Here is a 20,456-nt window from a genome sequence, read left to right on the forward strand (position 1 = left end):
GATCTGAGCTCACTGCAACCCCCGCCTCCCTGATTCAAGCGATTCTCGTGCCTTAGCCTCCTGAGTAGCTGGGATTACAGGCGCCTGCCACCACGCCCGGCTAATTTTTGTATTTTTAGTAGAGATGGGGTTTCACCATGTTGGCCAGGATGGTCTCGATCTCTTGACCTCATGATTCGCCCGCCTCGGCCTCCCAGAGTGCTGGGATTACATGTGTGAGGCACTGCGCCCGGCCCACAACAGTTAATTTCTATCCCCAGCCAGTGAAAGCATAAAAATATGGCCAGGAAGCCTGGAAGAAGGGGAGAATAAGAGGCCGGGCATGATGGCTCATGCCTGTAGTCCCAGCACTTTGGGAGGCCAAGGTGGGTGGATCACCTAAGTTCAGGAGTTCGAGACCAGCCTGGCCAACATGGTGAAACCCTGTCTCTACTGAAAATACAAAAATTAGCCGGGCATGGTAGTGCGTGCCTGTAATTCCAGCTACTCAGGAGGCTGACGCAGGAGAATCACTTGGACCTGGGAGGCGGAGGTTGCAGAAAGCCAAGATCAAGTCACTGCACCCCCAGCCTGGGTGACAGAGTGAGACTCTGTCTCAAAAAATAAGTAAATAGGCCAGGCACGGTGGCTCACGCCTATAATCCCAGCACTTTGGAAGGCCGAGGTGGGCAGATCACAAGGTCAGGAGTTCGAGATCAGCCTGACCAACATGGTGAAACCCCATCTCCACTAAAAATACAAAAATTAGCTGGGCATGGTGGCATGCACCTGTAATCCCAGCTACTCAGGAGGCTGAGGCAGGAGAATCACGTGAACCTGGGAGTCGGAGGTTGCAGTGAGCCGAGATTACGCCACTGCACTCCAGCCTGGGCAACAGAGCGAGACTCTGTCTCAAAAAAAAAAAAAAAAAAAGTAAATAAAATAAAAGAAGGAAAGGGAGAAAGAGAAGGATTAAGTTGCAAAGATCCTGGGCTGCCACTTTTCTCCCCTCAAGATGCTTCTGTGACTGTTTCTTCAGTGGTAAAATGGTGTATCTGGTAGGCCAGGTGTCAACATACTTTTCCTGCAAAGGATCACACAGTAACTATTTTAGGCTTTGTGGGCTAGTCTCTGGCAGAACTACTCAGCTCTGCTCAAAGATAGCCATAGACAGGACATAAACAAATGGCTGTGACTGTGTTTTAATAAAACTTTATTGACAAACACATGCAGTGGGCCAGATGTGGCTCTCAGGTTGTAGTTTGCTGACCTATGAGTTAGCTATGTGTAACTACTAAAAGAGACCCTACAGCCAGGGAGAAAGGGAATGGAGGCAGGAAGGGCTTATTCCTGCCCTTGAAGGTGGAACCCAGAAATGCACACATCAATTCTGCTTGTGTTCCATTGGCCAGTATTTGGTCATATGGCCATCCTAGCTGCAAGGGACACTGGGAGATGTAGTCTTTGGCTGGGCAGCTATGGTCCTGGCTAAATAGGCTGTTTACTATAAGGAAGTGGAGGGGTTTGTACAACACACTAGCAGTCTTTATTTTTTATTTTTTTATTTTTTGAGACAGAGTCTTGCTGTGTGCCCAGGCTAGAGTGCAGTGGCGCAATCTCGGCTCACTGCAAGCTCCGCCTCCCAGTTTCACGCCATTCTCCTGCCTCAGCCTCCCGAGTAGCTGGGATTACAGGTGCCTGCCACCACGCCCGGCTAATTTTTTTTTTTTTTTTTGTATTTTTAGTAGAGATGGGGTTTCACCGTGTTAGCCAGGATGGTCTCCATCTCCTGACCTCGTGATCCTCCCACCTCGGCCTCCCAAAGTGCTGGGATTACAGGCTTGAGCCACCGCGCCCGGCCTGACACTGGCAGTCTTTAGCCACAAATGGGACCCTGATTCTTTCACTGTGTCTCTGCCCCTCAGCCAGTTTCAAGCGCCCGGTAGTGATCTTGGGACCCGTGGCCGACATTGCTATGCAGAAGTTGACTGCTGAGATGCCTGACCAGTTTGAAATCGCAGGTGAGAAGCCAGATTCCCTGGAAACCTCGTTGGCGAATCGTTTCACAACTGTTTTTTTGTGGGGGGTGGGGGCAGAGTTAGAATAATGATGGCAAATATGAAGCAGATGAGCCACCAGTGCCCCCTCCCATACCCAAGCCAGACATCCTCAATCCATCTCGGCACCGTTTGTCTGGATAGAACCTCCAAATCCTTAACACAGTTCACCAGGTAGCCGTTGCCAATTGAGGCAAAGTGCCACCTGTTATATGTTTAAGAGAAGTTTATTGATCTTCTGAGATAGCAGTGAACAGGACAGGCAAGGTCCCTGGAGAAGACTCCAAATTAACAACTGTAGAAACAATTGGCCAGGTGCGGTGGCTCATGCCTGTAATCCCAGCACTTTGGGAGGCCGAGGCGGGAGGATCACGAGGTCAGCAGATCGAGACCATCCTGGCTAACATGGTGAACCCGCATCTCTACTAAAATTACAAAAAATTAGCCGGGTGTGGTAGCAGGCGCCTGTAGTCCCAGCTACTCGGGAGGCTGAGGCAGGAGAATTGCTTGAACCCGTGAGGCAGAGGTCGCAGTGAGCCGAGATCGCGCCACTGCACTCCAGCCTGGTGATGGAGTGAGATTCCATCTCAAAAAAAAAAAAAAAAGAAAGAAACAAGATACACTAGGAGACTGGGCACAGCGGTCAGGAGTTCAAGACCAGCCTGGCCAACATGGTGAAACCCCATCTCTACTAAAACCGCAAAAAATTAGCTGGACGTGGTGGCGCATGCCTGTAATCCCAGCTACTCAGGAAGCTGAGGCACGAGAATCACTTGAACCTGGGAGGCACAGGGTGCAGTGAGCAGAGATCGCTCCCCTGCACTCCAGCCTGGGTGACAGAGGGAGACCCTGTCTCAAAACAAAAAAACAAAAAATAGTTAAGATTGCAAATTTTGGCTGGGTGTGGTGGCTCACATCTAAAATCTCAGCACTTTTTGGGAGGCCAAGATGTGAGGATGACTTGAGCCTAGGAGTTTGAGACCAGCCTAGGCAACATAGCAAAATCACGTTTCTATAAAAGAAAAAAGAATTTTTTTAATTTAAAAAAGGTGCAAATTTTATGTCTTTCTTTTTCTTTTTTTTTTTTTTTTTGAGTTGGAGTCTTGCTCTGTTGCCCAGGCTGGAGTACAGTGGCAGGATCTCGGCTCACTGCAACCTCTGCCTCCTAGGTTCAAGTGATCCTCCTGCCTTAGCCGCCCTAGTAGCTGGGATTACAGGCACGCGCCACCATGCCCAGCTAATTTTTGTATTTTTAGGGGAGACGGGTTTTGCTGTTTGGCCAGGCTGGTCTCAAACTTCTGACCTCAGGTGATCCACCCACCTCAGCCTCCCAAAGTGCTAGGATTACAGGCATGAGCCACCGTGCCCGGCCAATTTTACGTCTTTAACCACAAAAACAAAAAGGGGGGATGAGGTCATGTCTCCCTCCTTGAACCCCTCCATGCCAGGCTGTATCTCCTTCCTGAAACTTCATACAATCCAGGAGGGCTTCCTGGAGGAAGCAGTGCTCCTCTCAGGTCCTAGAAGACAGATAGGGGCAAGAGTGGAGCTTCCTGTGGGGTCGTAGCCTGAGCAGAGCCCTGGAGTTGGGACTGAGTCTGGGACAGCCAGGGGCTGCAGCTCAGGCTCAGCATCAGGCCTCTGACCCTGCGACCCTGAGCAAGTGGCCTTTTGTCTCTGAGCCTCAGCTTCCCCACCTGCCATATAGGCCAGTACCAGCCACCCACTCCTGAGGAGGAGGAGAGGGCTGAGGTCAGGAGGGGATGTGAGTGCAGTGCCTGGCACTTGGCCAATAGGAATTGCTGCTGCTGTTAGGATTTCTCTCCATGGCAACGGGGGGCCATGGTGGCTTCTTGAGCAGGGGAGGGGCAGGTAGAGATGAATTTGAGGGGACGGGGGCTGCCCTCCTGAAGCTGCAGGTCCTCTCTCCCCTCCACAGAGACTGTGTCCAGGACCGACAGCCCCTCCAAGATCATCAAACTGGACACTGTGCGGATGATTGCAGAAAAAGTAAGCCGGGTCCTGCTACGGGTCCCATTTCATGGATGGGGGAAACCGAGGCCTAGGCATCCAACTGAATGTCCTGACCTGTTCTCAGCCCACACCCCACAAGTGCAGTCTCCCATAGAGCCCCTTTCGGAGGCTTTGTGAGGCAGGAGGCCTGAGACAGACAAGGGCTTCTTGGAGTCAAACAGCAACCGGCCCTGGGCAGAGGCAGAGAGACTCAAGTTGGGGCTTTGATGCCCAAGATGCTGTGACGTGGACTACTACCATCCCCATCCCCAACATGCTAGCCTGTGGATGTGAGAGGCTGGGGTCCACTCAGACCTCAGACTCTTCATCTTTCCATCTTTCTTTCTCTGCCTCCCAAGATGCTGTGGCCTGGGCTGTTACCACCCCATCCCCAACATGCTAGCCTGTGGATGTGAAAGGCTGGGGTCCACTCTGACCTCAGACTCTTCATCTTTCCATCTTTCTCTTTCTGTTTACCTGCTGCAATCCCCCTCACCCCAACCTCCGCGGGCCTGGCCCAGGACATGCATGCGCTCCTGGATGTGACCCCCTCCGCCATTGAGCGCCTCAACTATGTGCAGTACTACCCCATCGTGGTCTTCTTCATCCCCGAGAGCCGGCCGGCCCTGAAGGCACTGCGCCAGTGGCTGGCACCTGCCTCCCGCCGCAGCACCCGCCGCCTCTACGCACAAGCCCAGAAGCTGCGGAAGCACAGCAGCCACCTCTTCACAGGTGGGGGGGTGGGTGTCCCCGGGTAGGCGGGTGGGCCCTGGTCTGAGTCTCCTGCGCACACTAATGTCCCCTCCCTGCAGCCACCATCCCTCTGAATGGCACGAGTGACACCTGGTACCAGGAGCTCAAGGCCATCATTCGAGAGCAGCAGACGCGGCCCATCTGGACGGCGGAAGATCAGGTACTGTCGCGGTGTGGGTGGGTCGGGGGCAGGGGGCCCCACAGACCCTGTGCAGGCCCAGCTGGGGTTTGGGGCCTCTGTTGGGAGTTAGGGCTTGGTCAGGTATCAGGCTTGTGGCCGGAGTCAATATGGGACCTGAGACAAGGATGTCGGACTGGAACTTGGGTGAGATGAGATTGGAGGAGCTGTTTTTTGTTGTTGTTTGATTTGAGATGGAGTCTCATGTCACCCAGGCTGGAGTGCAGTGGTGTGATACCGGCTTGCTGCAACCTCCACCTCCCGGGTTCAAGCAATTCTCCTGCCTCAGCCTCCTGAGTAGCTGGGACTACAGGCGAGCGCTACCAGGCCCAGCTAATTTTTGTATTTTTAGCAGAGACGAGGTTTCACCATGTTGGCCAGGCTGGGCTCAAACTCCTGACCTCAGGTGATCCACCTGCCTCAGCCTCCCAAAGTGCTGGGATTACAGGCCTGAGCCACCGCACCCAGCCTGGAGGAGCTGTTTTGAGAATGGAGTCAGTGGGGCACGGGAGCTCACGCCCGTAGTCCCAGCTACTCAGGAGGCTGAGGCAGGAGAATCACTTGAACCCAGGAGGCAGAGGTTGCAGTGAGCAGAGATTGCGCCACAGCACTCCAGCCTGGCAACAGAGACTCCTTCTCATAAAATAGAGAGAGAGAGAGAGAGAGAGAGAGAGAGAAAGAATGGAGTCTTCTCTTGGGGCTGGAGTCAAGGTTTGGGGCTCAGCTTGGATTTGGGGGCTGAGCCTCTCAGGTGAAGGGTCAATGGATACAACCCATCCTGGAGTCAACAGAGAAGCCTCCACTGAGGCTCCAGGCTCCTCGCCTTGATTTGGGACTGGAGTTTTAAGGTGGGGGATGTCGTGGGTGGCGGCTGGGGTCCTGGCCGGGGCCAGCCGCAGCATCCACACCCACCCCACAGCTGGATGGCTCCTTGGAGGACAACCTAGACCTCCCTCACCGAGGCCTGGCCGACAGCTCTGCTGACCTCAGCTGTGACAGCCGTGTTAACAGTGACTACGAGACGGACGGCGAGGGCAGCGCGTACACAGATGGCGAGGGCTACACAGACGGCGAGGGGGGGCCCTACACGGATGTGGATGATGAGCCCCCAGCTCCAGCCCTGGCCCGGTCCTCAGAGCCCGTGCAGGCAGATGAGCCCCAGAGCCCGAGGGATCGTGGGAGAATCTCGGCTCATCAGGGGGCCCAGGTGCGTCGGACATGGGGGGCAGTCCTGGGAAGGATCTCCGGAGGGGATGCCAGCACAGAGCAGACGCACACTGGGAGCCTGTTTTCTACCAGGACGTCAACGAACACGGCTTCCCTGGTCAGATCGGTTTCTGGGACTCAGACCTGGGGTAGCTGAGACCCACGTGGCACTGAGCAACTTGCAGCATTTTGTTGTTTTTTTTTTTGAGACACAGTCTCACTCTGTCGCCTAGGCTGGAGTGCAATGGCACAATCTTGGCTCACTGCAACCTCCACCTCCCAGGTTCAAGCGATTCTCCTGCCTCAGCCCCCTGAGTAGTTGGGATTATAGGCACGTGCCACCATGCCCAGCTGATTTTTGCATTTTTAGTAGAGACGGGGTTTCACCTTTGGTCAGGCTGGTCTTGAACTCTTGACCTTGTAATCCACCCGCCTTGGCCTCCCAAAGTGCTGGGATTACAGGCATGAGCAACTGCACCCAGGCTTTTTTTTTGTGAGATGGAGTTTTGCTTTTGTTGCCCAAGCTGGAGTGCGATGGTGTGATCTCAGCTCACCACAACCTCCGCCTCCCAGGTTCAAGCGATTCTCCTGTCTCAGCCTCCTGAGTAGCTGGGATTATAGGCGTGCACTATCATGCCCGGCTAATTTTGTATTTTTAGTAGAGACAGGGTTTCTCCATGTTGGTCAAGCTGGTCTCAAACTCCCGCCTCGGCCTCCCAAAGTCCTGGGATTACAGGTGTGAGCCACTGCACCCGGCCTAATGTTTTTTTTTTTTGAGTTAGAGTCCCGCTCTGTCACCCAGGCTAGAGAGTGCAGTGGCACGATCTCGGCTCACTGCAACCTCGGCCTCCTGTGTTCAAGCGTTTCTCCTCTCTCAGACTCCCAGGTAGCTGGGATTACAGGCGAGCACCACCATGCCCAGCTAATTTTTTTTTTTTAAGGTATTCTTAGTAGAGACAGGGTTTCACCACGCTGGCCAGGCTGGTCTCCGATTCCTGACCTCAGGTGATCCACCTCGGCCTCTCAGAGTGTTGGGATTACAGGCGTGAGCCACCGCACCTGGCCTCCAGCCAACATTTTAACCTCTGTGCACCTGTTTCCTCCATCTAGGACACAGGGTGGATGGTATCAGACTTGGTGGCACTCAATGTGCTCAGCCCAAGTCTTGGCACATAGTAGTTGCGTGTCTTTTTGAACTTGACCTAATTTATATATTTTATTTTTTAAATGTTAGAGCTAGGGTCTTGCCCTGCTGCCCAGGCTGGAGTGCAGTGGTACAATCATAGTTCATTGCAGCCTCCAACTCCTGAGCTAAAGGGAGCCTCTCATCTCAGCCTCCGGAGTAGCTGGGACCACAGGCACACACCACCACCCACACCCAGCTAATTTTTTCTCATTTTTTGCAGAGATGTGGTCTTGCTATGTTGCCCAGGCTGGTCTCTTAACTCCTGGGCTCAAGTGATCCTCCTGCCTTGGCATCTCAAAATGCTGGGAGTACAGGCGTGAACCACGGCGCCCAGCTGTAGTTGGGTGTTTAACAGTAACAAATGTGTATGTAGCTCTTAGTGTATATGCCTCAGCATCTTCTTCCACACCCTCTCTAGGTCAATGTAAAAAATCTGTGAATCGATGACATCTCTGATTAGAATGATTTTCCTGGGGTTGTGCAGTACCCAACCTGCTCAACTGTCCATGGCAGCCTGCATATGGAGCAGCCACTATACTAAGTCCTTTATGTACATGAACTCATAGCTGTGACCCTATGAGGACTCGCACAGATGAGAAACCCAATTCCCCTTTTGCTGACAGGCTAGGAGGTCTCAGCTAAGGCCTTCCCCTATCCCAGCCTCAGTGTTCTCATTTAGATTTGGGGATGACCTGCAGACTTGTCACGGGGTTAGCAAGTGGGCAGCATGGCCCGGGCCAAGGTGGGGGATGGGATGGAGGTGGTTATTGATCTCGACTCACCATGCTCTGGGGGGAGTTTTGAAGCTCCTCTTTCCCTCTCCTCCAAGGTGGACAGCCGCCACCCCCAGGGTCAGTGGCGACAGGACAGCATGCGGTAAGAACCCCATATTCCAGATTGGGGGGCCCTCAACCCTTCCCTTGGGACTCAGACTCTGGGGTTAACAAAGAGATCTAGATCCAAGCTATGCCTTCATGGTGCCCCTAGCCTAGTGGGGAAGATGGAGCCTGCTAGAGCCTCTCTAAGCCCCATATAATCAGGGCCAAGGGAGTAGGAATCCACTTCCTGGGAGGCCTAGGAAGGCTTCTTGAAGGGGAGGATATTGCAGCTGGGGCTTTGAGGGATGCATAGGAGTTTGTTAACAAGGCCCTACCCATGAATGCCCAGATGTGCTTATCTCTGCCCACACCCACTGTGCCCAGCACAGTCAGCCTGTTTATGGTGAGAAAGCTCACACCCTCCCCACCCACAGCATCTATTCTGTTTCCTGATCCCCAGAACCTATGAACGGGAAGCCCTGAAGCAAAAGTTTACACGAGTCCACGATGCGGAGTCCTCCGATGAAGACGGCTACGACTGGGGTCCGGCCACTGACCTGTGACCTCTCCCAGGCTGCCAGCTGGTCCGTCCTCCTTCTCCCTCCCTGGGGCTGGGACTCAGTTTCCCATACAGAACCCACAACCTCACCTCCCTCCGCCTGGTCTTTAATAAACAGAGTATTTTCACAGCACCGGCTTCTAGTGGCTTTCGGGAAGGACAAGTCCTCAGTCCCATAGACCCTGATCTGAGACTTTGCCAACTGCATAAGCTTTTACTGTTTTTATATTAGGAAATCATACAGGACCAAGAACCGCTGGGGTCCTGGCCAGCCAGGGCAGGCCCAGGATGGGGCTCCGGGGCCATGGAGGCGAAGGCACGGTGGCAGGCAAGGGACGAGGTGGTCACAGGTACACGGGCTGCTCCTGGCCTGTAAGGAGGCGGTATGTGGCAGCTGGCATCGTCTTGATATGCACCTGGGAAGCGGAGGCGGAACGGGGCTCAGGGCAGGCCTGGGCTCGTGGGGGATGTCGGGGCGCCCCTGGCCATCACCCACCACCCGCACACCTCGCCGTAGGCCTCGGTGAGCAGCTCGATGATGCGGGCATGTGGCGTGGCCACCACACTCCGCCCATTGATCTCAATGATGCGGTGGCCGACGCGGATGCCCCCACGCTCGGCGATGCCGCCACGGAGGAGGCTGCAGATCTGGGGGAAAAAAGAAGGGGACGGGAAAGAGGTGGGGGCTGCTCAGGGGCCATGCTCAGGGCTGCCCTACCCCCCACCCCGGGCCAGGGGCCGGGGCCTCACGATGCCGTCCTCCACGCAGAAGCCCAGCTGCTCGCGGGCATGGGGCCGGTGGATGATGGCGGTGGTGACGGGTGGGCAGTGGACGATGCTGAGTATCACCGACGTCTGCGACTTCGTCTCCTGCGGGGCAGGGGCCATTGGCCTCATTCAGCTGCCGGACAGCCTGGCAGGTTGTAGCCCCCTCTGGGCCTCAGTTTACCCTCTTATAAACCAGAGACCTGGAGTCCAGGGGCTCAATTGTGGAAGACCCCTCAGATGTGGTGAACAGACTCAGGCCCGGTGGGCTTGAGGTCGAAGCTGTCTGACCCGAGTTGTATCGCTTCCTTATGGCCAAAAGCCAAGCCGACGGCTGGGCTCTCCAGGCAGGCTGCAAACGTCCGTAAGAGGCTGCATGGGCGTGCCTCATCCTGTGGCCTCATCCCTCTGACAGGGGACAGGCCCCTCCCTAGCACTGGGCCTCAGTTTCCCCATCTGAGCGACAAAGGTTAAGACCCAAAAACATGGCCAGGCACAGCGGCTCATGCCTGTAATCCCAGCACTGTGGGAGGCCAAGGCAGGTGGATCTCTTGAGGCCAGGAGTTCAAGACCAGCCTGGCCAACATAGTGAGACTCCATCTCTACAAAAAGTAAAAGAATTAGCTGGGCATGGTGGTGCACACCTGTGGTCCCAGCTACTCGGGAGGCTGAGGCAGGAGAATTGCTTGAGCCCAGGAGGTCAAGGCTGCAATGAGCCAGGTGCACCGCTGCACTCCAGCCTGGGCAAGAGAGTGAGACCTTGTCTCAAACAAACAAACCCCCGCAGAAATCAGCTGTTTCTTGTTAGAGAGAGAGTGGCCCAGCCCTGGAGCTGGGCCACCCACATTTCCATCCTGGCTCTGGTACTAGGGAGGTGCCCTGGACAAGTGGCCTCCCTTCTCCAGGCCTCAGTTTCCCCGAGGGCACACCAGTAGGCAGGACTTAAAAGTTCGACTTTGTCCCTCCTGGCTGGGCTGGAGAGACCTGGCCAGGGAGGAGACCTCTCTGGGACTCAGCTCCCCTTCCTGGGAGTGTGGGGGCCCCACCACCCCGGGAAACTCACGCGGACAGCAGCCTGGCATGCAGCCAGAGGCAGCCCCACCAGGCTGGTCCCGTTGATGGCAGTCAGGCGGTCCCCGATGCTGAGGGCCCCCGAGCGCTCGGCAGGCCCCCCGTGCAGCAGGTTGGCGATGACGGCTGTGGGCAGCAGGGAGCCCCAGCCCGACTCCACCAGGGCCACGCCCAGGCCCTCCCCTCGCTGCTTCTCGAGGTGCACCTGGGACACAGAGCGGGTGTGGAGGCTGCTCGGCAGGGCCTGGTGAAGGTGCGTGCATGAGCAGGGGCCAGGCGGGGGCTGCCCAACGCCTCACTCACCTCTCGGCAGTTGTCACTGTTGGAGAAGTGGTCCAGGTCCCCGTTGTGGAGGTGGCCGGCGCCTGGGCTCGGGTGCGCGCCCACCTGGCTGGGGTCAATACCGCTTTCCCGTAGGAACTGGCTGTAGGCGGCGGCGAAGGCCTGGCCGATGGCCTGGGCAATGAGCTGGGCCTGTGGGGAGGGGCGGCGCGTCCCTGGGGTGTCCCACCCACCTCCTTCAGGTCCCCAAAGTCCCCAGGGTCCTCAGAGCTGAGCCCTCCTGGGTGAGAGTCCCAGGACACAGCCTCCTGCCCTGGGGCTTTGGGGGAGGTGGAGAGACAGCCGTATCTTGGGGAATCTACGGGGAGAAGGAAGGGGAGGGGCAGCCCTGGGCCGGGGGGACGATGAGGGAGGCAGTGGGCCTGATGGGTGGCAGGGACAGCCCAGGAGTGGGCAAGGTTTCGGGGAGTCAGCCGAGAGTCTTGGAGGCTTATGGGAGGCTGGACATGGTGGCTCACGCCTGTAATCGCAGCACTTTGGGAGGTTGCGGTGGGTGGATCGCTTGAGCCTAGGAGTTTGAGACCATGTTCACCTGGGCGACAGAGCGAGACCCTGTCTCTATAAAAAATACAAAAATTAGCCAGGCATGGTGATACCCCCGCGGTCCCAGCTACTAGGGAGGCTGAAGTGGGAGGATCGCTTGAGCCTGGAAGGTTGAGGCTGCAGTAACTATGATTGCGCCACTGCACTCCAGCCTGGGTGACAGAAGGAGACCTTGTCCCAAAAAAAAAAGAACTAAAAAATAAGCTTATGGGAGGGAGGTTAAATGCACGGCCCAGTGAGGGAGGCGACAGTTGCAGTGAGGAGGGCCTCAGGAGGGCGGCCCCGCGCCCTGGCTGCTCACGTCCTCCGCGTAGAACACATGGCAGAGCATCTTGTAGAGGCGGCGGCCGTGGTCCTGGGGTGCCGGCCTCCGCGCCAGCCGCCGCCGCGCCATCAGCACCAGCACACAGCCGATGTCGGCTATGTAGGAGATGGTATGCAGGGCGTGGTCCATCATGGCCTCCTGGGGGCGGGAGAGGCAGCCTGGGTGGGCTGGGGGGCCGTGCCACGCTCGATCACCCCGCCCGCATCCCTGGGGCGGGTCCCTGCCCCGTACCTGGGAGTCCGCTGTCAAGACCTTGATCCTCTTGGTGGAGACGAACAGGTCCACCTCCGTCATGGGCTGGGTCTCCCCATCGGGGGCCTGTGGGTGGCGGCGTGGGAGGTGGAGGCCCCTACAGACCCAGCCTGCAGCCCACCCGCCTGCCCGCCCGCCCCCGGCCGCCCCCTCACCTTGACACGGTCCATGGCCTCCCGGGCCTGGGCCATGCGCGTGCTGGTGGGCGGGTTCCGTTCCGACACCAGCTGGGTGGACCCCAGGTACCTGGCCCCAAATATGACACCGTCCAGGAGGTCTTCATGGTCGCAGGGACCAGGCACTGAGGGCGACAACGGAGAGGGTTGGCCCTCAGGGGCCCACTCCCACAGGCTCTGCCCCAGGGCTGCGCTCTCCGAGATGGCCGGGAGACACAGTGTTCTAGCTGGTGGCTTAGCACTCTCCAGCCAGGAAGCACAGCCCACTGTTCTAGAACCATCCAAGCAGCCCGGCCCTCACAGGTCTAGAACCTTCTGTCCATCCCTCAAGGACTCACAGGCGGGAAAAGCCAGTGAGTCCAGGCCATGGCTGGATGCAAAGCCAGATCTAGCACCCACAGATACCTTCACCCCGTGTCCCCAGAATTCCATGATCAGGCCAGAACCAGACAGTCCCACTCCTGTTTTTTTTTTTTGACATGGTCTCGCTCTGTCGCCCAGGCTGGAGCTCGGTGGTATGATCTCAGCTCACTGCAACCTCCGCTTCCCGGGTTCAAATGATTCTCCTGCCTCAGTCTCATGAGTAGCTGGGATTACAGGCACCCACCACCATGCCTGGCTAGTTTTTGTATTTTTAGTAGAGATGGGGTTTCGCCATATTGGCCAGGCTGGTCTCAAACTCCTGACCTCAAGTGATCCACCCGCCTTGGCCTCCTAAAGTGCTGGGATGACACGCGTGAGCCATCGTGCCCCACCCCCCACTCCTACTTCTAAACCTCCACAACATTCTAGAACCACAGTGGACCCCTGCTTCTTGGTTCTGGAATTCCCTCAATCAATCTAGAACTGGCCAGCTCTGCCCACTGTTCTAGAACTGTCTCCAGTCAGCCCAGGATAGCAGTCAGCTGTGTTCCTGGGTTGTAGAACTGCCCAGAATAGAGACAGAACTGGCTGCTTGTCTAAAATTCCCATACTGTCCAGAACCCCAGTTGGTTCTGACCCTTGATTCCAGAACTCTCTGACAGATCTCATAACAATTCTGTCAGTTTTAGAAACTTATTATCACTCTAGAATCAGACTTCTCTGCTCCATGATTCCAGAACATCTTCATCACAATCACATCAGGCAGCTCTTCCTGCGGTTCTAGAATCTCCTTCAGTAGTTCACACCTTTGGCTACACCAGGGATTCTAAGAATTACCTGACCAGTCAAGGAACAAACAATTCTGTTCCAGGAGAATTCTAGAACAGTTCTAGAACACTCCCAACCCAGCCCAGAACTACATAAAGCTTTACTTCTGGCTGGGTGCGGTGGCTCACGTCTGTAATCCCAGCCTGGCCAACATGGCCAAACCCCGTCTCTACTAAAAATACAAAAATTAGCTGGGCGTGGTGGCGCGTGCCTGTAATCCCAGCTACTTGAAAGCTGAGGCGGGAGAACCACTTGAACCCAGGAGGTGGAGGTTGCAGTGAGCCGAGAGAGATCGCGCCGCTGCACACCAGCCTGGGCGACAGAGCAAGATTCCGTCTCCAAAAACAAAAAGAGAAAAAAAAAAAGCTTTGCTCCCATGGTTCTAGAATTCCCTGAGCTACCCAGAGCCAGACAGCTCTGCCGGTGGCCCTAGAACATTCTAACCAGTAACTACGGCTCTTTGGTTTAGAACCACAGGCGTAGGGCCCAGTTCTGAACACCCCTAAGTGAAATTCACCCTATACCACAGTCGGTTCTGCCCACTATCCTGCATGATCTGAGCATTCTGGAACAAGAGCTCCACTCTGGGGTTCTACAGAGATGCGCCATCCACTGTGGTAGCCACCAGGCACATGGATCTATCACAGACTTGAAATGTGGCTCGACTGAATAGAGATGTAAATAGAAAATACACACTAGATATCGAAGATTTAGTATGAAAAAAAGTAATTTAAGGCCAGGCATGGTGGTTCACGCCTGTAATCCCAGCACTTTGGGAGGCAGAGGAGGGCGGATCACCCGAGGTCAGGAGTTTGAGACCAGCCTGGCCAACATGGTGAAACCCCATTTCTACTAAAAATACCAAAATTAGCTGAGCACGGTGGCAGGCGCCTGTAATCCCAGCTACTCGGGAGGCTAAGGAAGGAGAATCACTTGAACCCAGGAGGCAGAGGTTGCAGTGAGCCAAGATTGCGCCACTGCACTCCAGCCTGGGCAACAGGGTGAGACTGTGTCTCAAAAAAATAAAAAAAGTAAATTAAAAATATTGATTGTATGTTGAAATAATATTTTAAATATGTTAGCTTAATTAAAATGTTATTAAAGTTAATTTCTTAGCCAGGTATGGTGGCGTACGCCTATAGTTCCAGCTACTCAGGAGGCTGAGGCGAGAGAATCGCTTGAACCTGGGAGGCGGAGGTTGCGGTGAGCTGAGATTGTGCCACTGCACTGCAGCCTGGGCGACAGAGCGAGACTCCGTCTCAGTTTAAAAAAAAAAAAAGTTATTTCACCTGTTTTTAATTTTTTAATGTGGATAACTACAAAATTTTAAATCACATATGGCTCACGTTGTATTTCTATTGTAGTTCCATCTAGAACTTTCTGATTACACTATAATTGGACAGCTCTGCCCAGGGTTCTAGACCACCAGATAACTATTCCCTCCATGGTTCTAGAATTCTCCAGTCTGAGTAGAACCAGATGCCTCTGTTCACCAATTCTGAGCATTCTCATCAGCCCAGATTCCTTTACCCTAGAAACACAGACAAAATGCCAAGCCCTGGAACTCCGTAGGTGTCACAGCTCTGCTCGATTCTAGAACCTTCTTAGAGCTACAGGTTCAAACCAGTTCTTCTCTGTACAACCACAGAAGTGTTTTTTTTTTCTTTTTTTTTTGAGACATGGTCTCACTGTGTCACCCAGGCTGGAGTGCAGTGGCACAATCTTAGCTCACTGCAGCCTCAAGTGATCCTCCCACCTCAGCCTCCCAAGTAGCTGGGATTACAGACCCATGCCATGTGCCCGGCTAATTTTTGGGGGGGATTTTATTTTTGTAGAGACAGGGTTTTGCTGTGTGGCCCAGGCTGGTCTCGAACTCCTAGGCTCAAGCGATCCTCCCACATCAGCCTCCCAGAGTGTTGAGATTACAGATGTGAGCCACCCTTCCTGGCCAGAACTTACTATCCAACCTATATCCTTAGGAAAGTGTAGAACACCGGCTGGTCGTGGTGGCTCACACCTGTAATCCCAGCATTTTGGGAGGCCGAGGCGGGTGGATCACAAGGTCAGGAGTTTGAGACCAGCCTGACTAAGATGGCGAAACCCCATCTCTACTAAAAATACAAAAATTAGCTGGGCACGGTGGCGGATGCCTGTAATCTCAGCTACTCAGGAGGCTGAAGCAGGAGAATCACTTGAACCCGGGCAGCAGAGGTTGAAGTGAGCTGAGACTGCACCACTGAAAAAAAAGTCCAGAACATTCCAGAGGGCCAGAAATTGTTCTTCCCATGCTTTTAGGGCAGGGATTGGCAAACATTTTCTGTAAAGGGCCAAAGAGTAAATATTTTCAGTCTTGTAGGTTGCAGGGTCTCTGCTGCAGCTACTCACCTCTGCCATTCTAACAGCAGAGCAGCCATGGACAACACACGAATAACCAAGCATGATGTGTACCAGTAAAACTTTATTTATGTACATTGAAATTTGTTTTTGTTTTTGTTTTTGTTTGAGACGGAGTCTCACTCTATTGCCCAGGCTGGAGTGCAATGGCGTGATCTCGGCTCATCGCAGCCTCCACCTCCCGGGTTCATGTGATTCTCCTGCCTCAGCCTCCTGAGTAGCTGGGATTACAGGCATGCGCCACCATGCCCGGCTAATTTTTGTATTTTTAGTAGAGACGGGGTTTCACCAATGTTGGCCAGGCTGGTCTCGAACTCCTGACCTCGTGATCTGCCCACCTCGGCCTCCCAAAGTGCTGGGATTATAGGCGTGAGCCACCGCGCTGGGCTTATGCACACTGAAATTTGAATTGCATCTTTTTATTTTTGAGATAGAGTCTCGTTCTGTTGCCAAGGCTGTAGTGCAGTGGTGTGATCTCAGCTCACCACAGTCTCGACCTCCTGGGCTCAAGAACTTCTCCCGCCTCAACCTCCTGAGTAGCTGGGACTACAGGCATGTACTGCCATGCCTGGCTAACTTTAAACATTTTTTGTAGGGATGGGGTCTTGCTACGTTGCCCAGGCTGGTCTCCAACTCCTGGGCTCAAGCGATCCTCCCAAAGAGCTGGGATTACAGGTGTCAGCCACCATATCCAGCCTAGCATATCATTTTCACATGTCAACAGATAGTATTTTTTGGCCAGGCGTGGTGGCTCAAGCTTGTAATCCCAGCACTTTGGGAGGCCAAGGCGGGTGGATCACAAGGTCAGGAGTTCAAGACCAGCCTGGCCAACACAGTGAAACCTCATCTCTACTAAAAATACAAAAATTAGCTGGGCGTGGTGGCGAGCACCTGTAATCCCAGCTACTTGGGAGGCTGAGGCAGGAGAATCGCTTGAACCCAGGAGGTGGAGGTTGCAGTGAGCCAGGATCACGCCACTGCACTCCAAGCCTGGGTGACAGACTCTGTCTCAAAAAAAAAAAAAGAAAGAAAGAAATAGTATTCTTCTTTCAATGAAAAAAAATCAATTAAAAATGCAAAGGCCACCTGGGCATGGTGGCTCACGCCTGTAATCCCAGCACTCTGGGAGGCTGAGGCAGGCAGATCGCTTGAGCTCAGGAGTTTGAAACCAGCTTGGGCAACATGGTGAAACCCCATATCTACCCAAATAAATACAAAATAAAATTAGCTGGGCGTGGTGGCACGCACCTGTAGTCTCAGCTATTTGGGAAACTGAGGTGGGAGGATCGCTTGAACCCGGGAGATGGAGGTTGCAGTGAGCTGAGATCGAGCCACTGCACTCCAGCCTGGATAACAGAAGTCATCAAAAAAAGTAAAAAAAAAAAAGCCCCAAAACGCAAAAACCATCTTTAACTCGAGACCTACATGAGCAGGCAGTGAGTTGGGTCTGGCCCGACGATGATGATTTGCCAAGCCCGGTTCTAGAACCCAGTGCTGCCAATGGCCGAAGCTGCCCCACAGTCCCCTTCTCACTCTACCCCCTTCTCCAGGCTGGCTCTCCTCTCCCTGGCCAGCTGGGATCTGCTCGAAACCACCCTCAGAGCCTCCTGAGAACCTCGTCCTTACTGGCAAGCTGTTGCCAGGCTGGGGAGCCTGATTCTGGCTGTCTAGGGGCCTTCAGTGCCTGAGGCTAGGGTGGGCGGGACACTCACCCTCCTGCGGGGCAGGGTAGGAAGCCAGGGTCTCGGGGCTCTGGAAGAAGATAGAGGAGGGGCACGACTGAGTCCCCCTGCTTGGTTCCAGGCAGTCCAGGACACCTGGAGGGCGGGGCGGGCACTACCTGGGCACCAGCGGGTGGCTCTTCAGGTGTGACTAGAGGCACCGTCTCCAGCCAGGGTTCCGGGGAACTGCTTGAGCTCCTGCTGCCCTCCTGCTCAGCAGAGGCCCCCTCCGCCCATTCTGGGGAGTCAGAATCCTCATCTGGGTCCTCAGGGGGCTGCAACAGTCGGGGGGCAGGCTCTAGAGGCTCTTCAGGACCAGTCTGGGAAGGCGGGCATTCCTCACAGTGCAAGAGGCCCAGCAGGTCATCCCGGCCAGCTTCGGCAGACAGGAGCCCGTGGGCATCAGCAATTTTCTGGGAGGCCAGGCCGTGGCCTGTGGCAATGTGTAGGGGACAGGGGGCTCCATCTGGGGATGGGTCCACCAGATCGCCCGGCAGAGCTTCAAACTGCTGCACCAGCTCCTGAATGCTTGACTCATCAAGTTCCATCCGACTGAGGCTGCCGGGGCCTCCTGGCACAGGGTCCCACTGGCTGTCAGGGGTGAGGTCCTCGGAGGGCACAAGAATGTCCCTGGGCCCCTCCAAGTCCATGGCTGGAGGCCTCGAAGGGGATCGGGAAATTGTGGGGAAGTCCATGCCTGGGCTCCAGGCTTAGGCTGGCATCTTCAGGCAGCTGAAAGAGAGAGAGTCAGCGCTGAGGTTTCGCCCGGGTACAGTGGCTCATGCTTGTAATCCCAGAATTTTGGGAGGCCCAGAAGGGCTGACTGAACCCAGGAGTTCAAGATCAGCCTGGGCAACATAACAAGACCCTCTCTCTACGAAAAATACAAAAAATTAAGGCCAGGCACAGTGGCTCACGCCTGTAATTCCCAGCACTTTGTGAGGCCGAGGCGGGCAGATCATGAGGTCAGGAGTTTGAGACCAGCCTGACTAACATGGTGAAATTCCGTCTCTACTAAAAATACAAAAAATTAGCCGGGTGTGGTGGCAGGCAGCTGTAATCCCAGCTACTCAAGAGGCTGAGGCAGGAGAATTGCCTGAACCTGGGAGGCGGAGGTTGCAGTGAGCTGAGATCGCGCCATTGCACTCCAGGCTGGGCAACAGACGAGACTCTGTCTCAAACAAAACAAAAAAAAACAAAAAAAAACTAGCTAGGGGTGGTGGTGTAGGCTGTAGTCCCAGCTACTTGGGAGGCTGAGGTGGGAGGATCACCTGAGCCAGGGGAGGCAGAGGCTGCAGTAAGCTTTGATTATGCCACTGCACTCCAGCCTGGGTGACAGAGTGAGGCCCTGTCTTAAAAAAAAAAAACAACAAACAAACAAACCCGAAAAACAAAAAACTTGAGGTTTCCCGGGTGCCTATCCGGTGCTAGGCTCTAGCTGGGTACTGTTCATACAGGGCACATAATTTAATCCCCACTAACCCTTGCAAGGAAGTTAGGATTCCCATTTTACAGATGAAGAAACTGAGGCACAGAATAGGGAGGTGTGAGGCAAGTGGCTTCCCGAGCCCCTGTGTCATCCCAGACTTCTCTCAACTAATGGAGTCTGTTCACTCCAGCCCTGGTTCTTCCAGGTCCTCCTCCCTCGAGACGCGGAACCCAGGCTGGAGACCCAGACCTCACACCCTGACTCTACAGACTGGTCAGAGGCAGGTCCCCAAGACCCCAGACCCAAGACCCCAGTCCCATGACCTCAACCCCCAATACTTCCATCCAGAACTTAGACCCAGGACCCTGGACTTAATACCAGAGACCCAAGACGCCATAAGGCGGACCCCAGTCTCCAAACCTCCAATGCTACCCCAAGATCGACTCCAGACTCAGACCCCGACTTCAGGACCCAGCCCCAAGTCCAGACCCTAGTCCGCCCTCAGACCGAAGACCTCAAGCGCCGACTCAGACCGCGCTCTGCACCTCGAGGACACTCACTTCCCAAATCGAGGCCGCCTCAGCCCCGCGCAGCCTCCAGGACCCCGCGCCCCACGGACGGCCCCGACATAGCCCGGGCAGCGCCCCCCAGAAGGCGCAGCTCGGGGATTCCCGGTCCCGGCGCCTGCTCCTCGATCCGCGCAGCGCCCTGGCCCATTGAGCATGCGCGGCCTCGCGAGGCCTGCTGGGAAATGTAGTTCTCCCAGCCAGTCTCGCCACGCGGGGGCGCTGGGACAACGGCAGGTGTTGGAGCCGGGGTTCGAATCCCAGGCTTCCCGGCCCGCAGACTGCCCTGGCTGGCCCCAGGACCTGTTTCTTCTCCTGCAAAATAGGGTTAATAATCACTGCCTGGCTCTGGGGGCTGTGTTCATTATTCCAAAGGATGGCAGATAGGGAGAAGTGGGGTTGGGAAATATTAAAGAAGTGTGAGATGTGGTTTCCTTGGGACCTTGAGGCACCGGAAAAGTCGTGGAGACCCTGTTGAAGACGGACTTCCGGTTTGGCTCACAGTAGGGAGACAGATTGGTGCACCATGGATTTGGGGTCGGCCTGGGAACTTTACCTCTGAGAACTCAGTTTCCTCACTATAAGCTGGGGAAAAAATAGTACCTACCTCCTAATTGTGAGGATTAAATTAGATCAAGCGGGTTAAGGATTTAGCAGTAGTAGAGCTGGAAAAGAATATATAAAATATATATTATTAATTTATATATTATATATAAAACATACTATATATTATATGTATTGTATAACATATACTATATGTTTTATATAATAATGTTAAAAATATAATGTTATAAAAATTAACAGTGATTAGACTCCAGCCCTACTGGAGTATATTAGACTCATTGTTAATCTTTTTTTAACTTTAAAGCTTTGAATAATTACTCATTGGATGGAATCAGGAACATATAAAGTGTGATATTTTTAGTAAATGT

General features: G+C 54.5%; 2 protein-coding genes across 5 annotated transcripts in view; one reads left to right on the forward strand and one right to left on the reverse strand.

The window, feature by feature from the left end:
- TJP3 (tight junction protein 3) overlaps positions 1-8,882 on the forward strand; it is a 47,608-nt gene extending 38,726 nt beyond the window's left edge. For both annotated transcript variants that reach the window (XM_054464641.2, XM_063657482.1), the window contains exons 15-21: positions 1,905-2,000; positions 3,976-4,046; positions 4,571-4,781; positions 4,862-4,962; positions 5,900-6,187; positions 8,202-8,248; positions 8,651-8,882. In XM_054464641.2, the coding sequence (XP_054320616.2) occupies positions 1,905-2,000; positions 3,976-4,046; positions 4,571-4,781; positions 4,862-4,962; positions 5,900-6,187; positions 8,202-8,248; positions 8,651-8,753 (917 nt within the window). In that variant the 3' untranslated portion in view covers positions 8,754-8,882. The remainder of the gene's footprint in view (positions 1-1,904; positions 2,001-3,975; positions 4,047-4,570; positions 4,782-4,861; positions 4,963-5,899; positions 6,188-8,201; positions 8,249-8,650) is intronic.
- Positions 8,883-8,943: 61 nt separating this feature from the next.
- APBA3 (amyloid beta precursor protein binding family A member 3) lies at positions 8,944-19,686 on the reverse strand. 3 transcript variants are annotated; one of them, XM_054464642.2, is made up of 11 exons: positions 19,519-19,686; positions 17,649-18,261; positions 17,521-17,560; positions 12,203-12,348; positions 12,027-12,113; positions 11,772-11,933; positions 10,889-11,059; positions 10,578-10,790; positions 9,500-9,619; positions 9,257-9,397; positions 8,944-9,165 (listed from the first exon to the last, which is right to left on the reverse strand). In XM_054464642.2, the coding sequence occupies exons 2-11, from the start codon at positions 18,222-18,224 to the stop codon at positions 9,094-9,096; spliced, it is 1,728 nt and encodes a 575-aa protein (XP_054320617.2). In that variant the 5' UTR covers positions 18,225-18,261; positions 19,519-19,686; the 3' UTR covers positions 8,944-9,093. The 3 variants fall into 3 exon arrangements, with proteins under 3 accessions (XP_054320617.2, XP_054320619.2, XP_054320618.2); XM_054464644.2 differs by lacking the exon at positions 10,578-10,790 and having other exon boundaries at positions 19,519-19,684; XM_054464643.2 differs by lacking the exons at positions 8,944-9,165; positions 9,257-9,397 and having other exon boundaries at positions 9,540-9,866; positions 19,519-19,666.
- Positions 19,687-20,456: the final 770 nt, after the last annotated feature.

This window comes from Pongo pygmaeus, chromosome 20, assembly GCF_028885625.2.
Source record: "Pongo pygmaeus isolate AG05252 chromosome 20, NHGRI_mPonPyg2-v2.0_pri, whole genome shotgun sequence".
Classification (NCBI taxonomy): domain Eukaryota; kingdom Metazoa; phylum Chordata; class Mammalia; order Primates; family Hominidae; genus Pongo; species Pongo pygmaeus.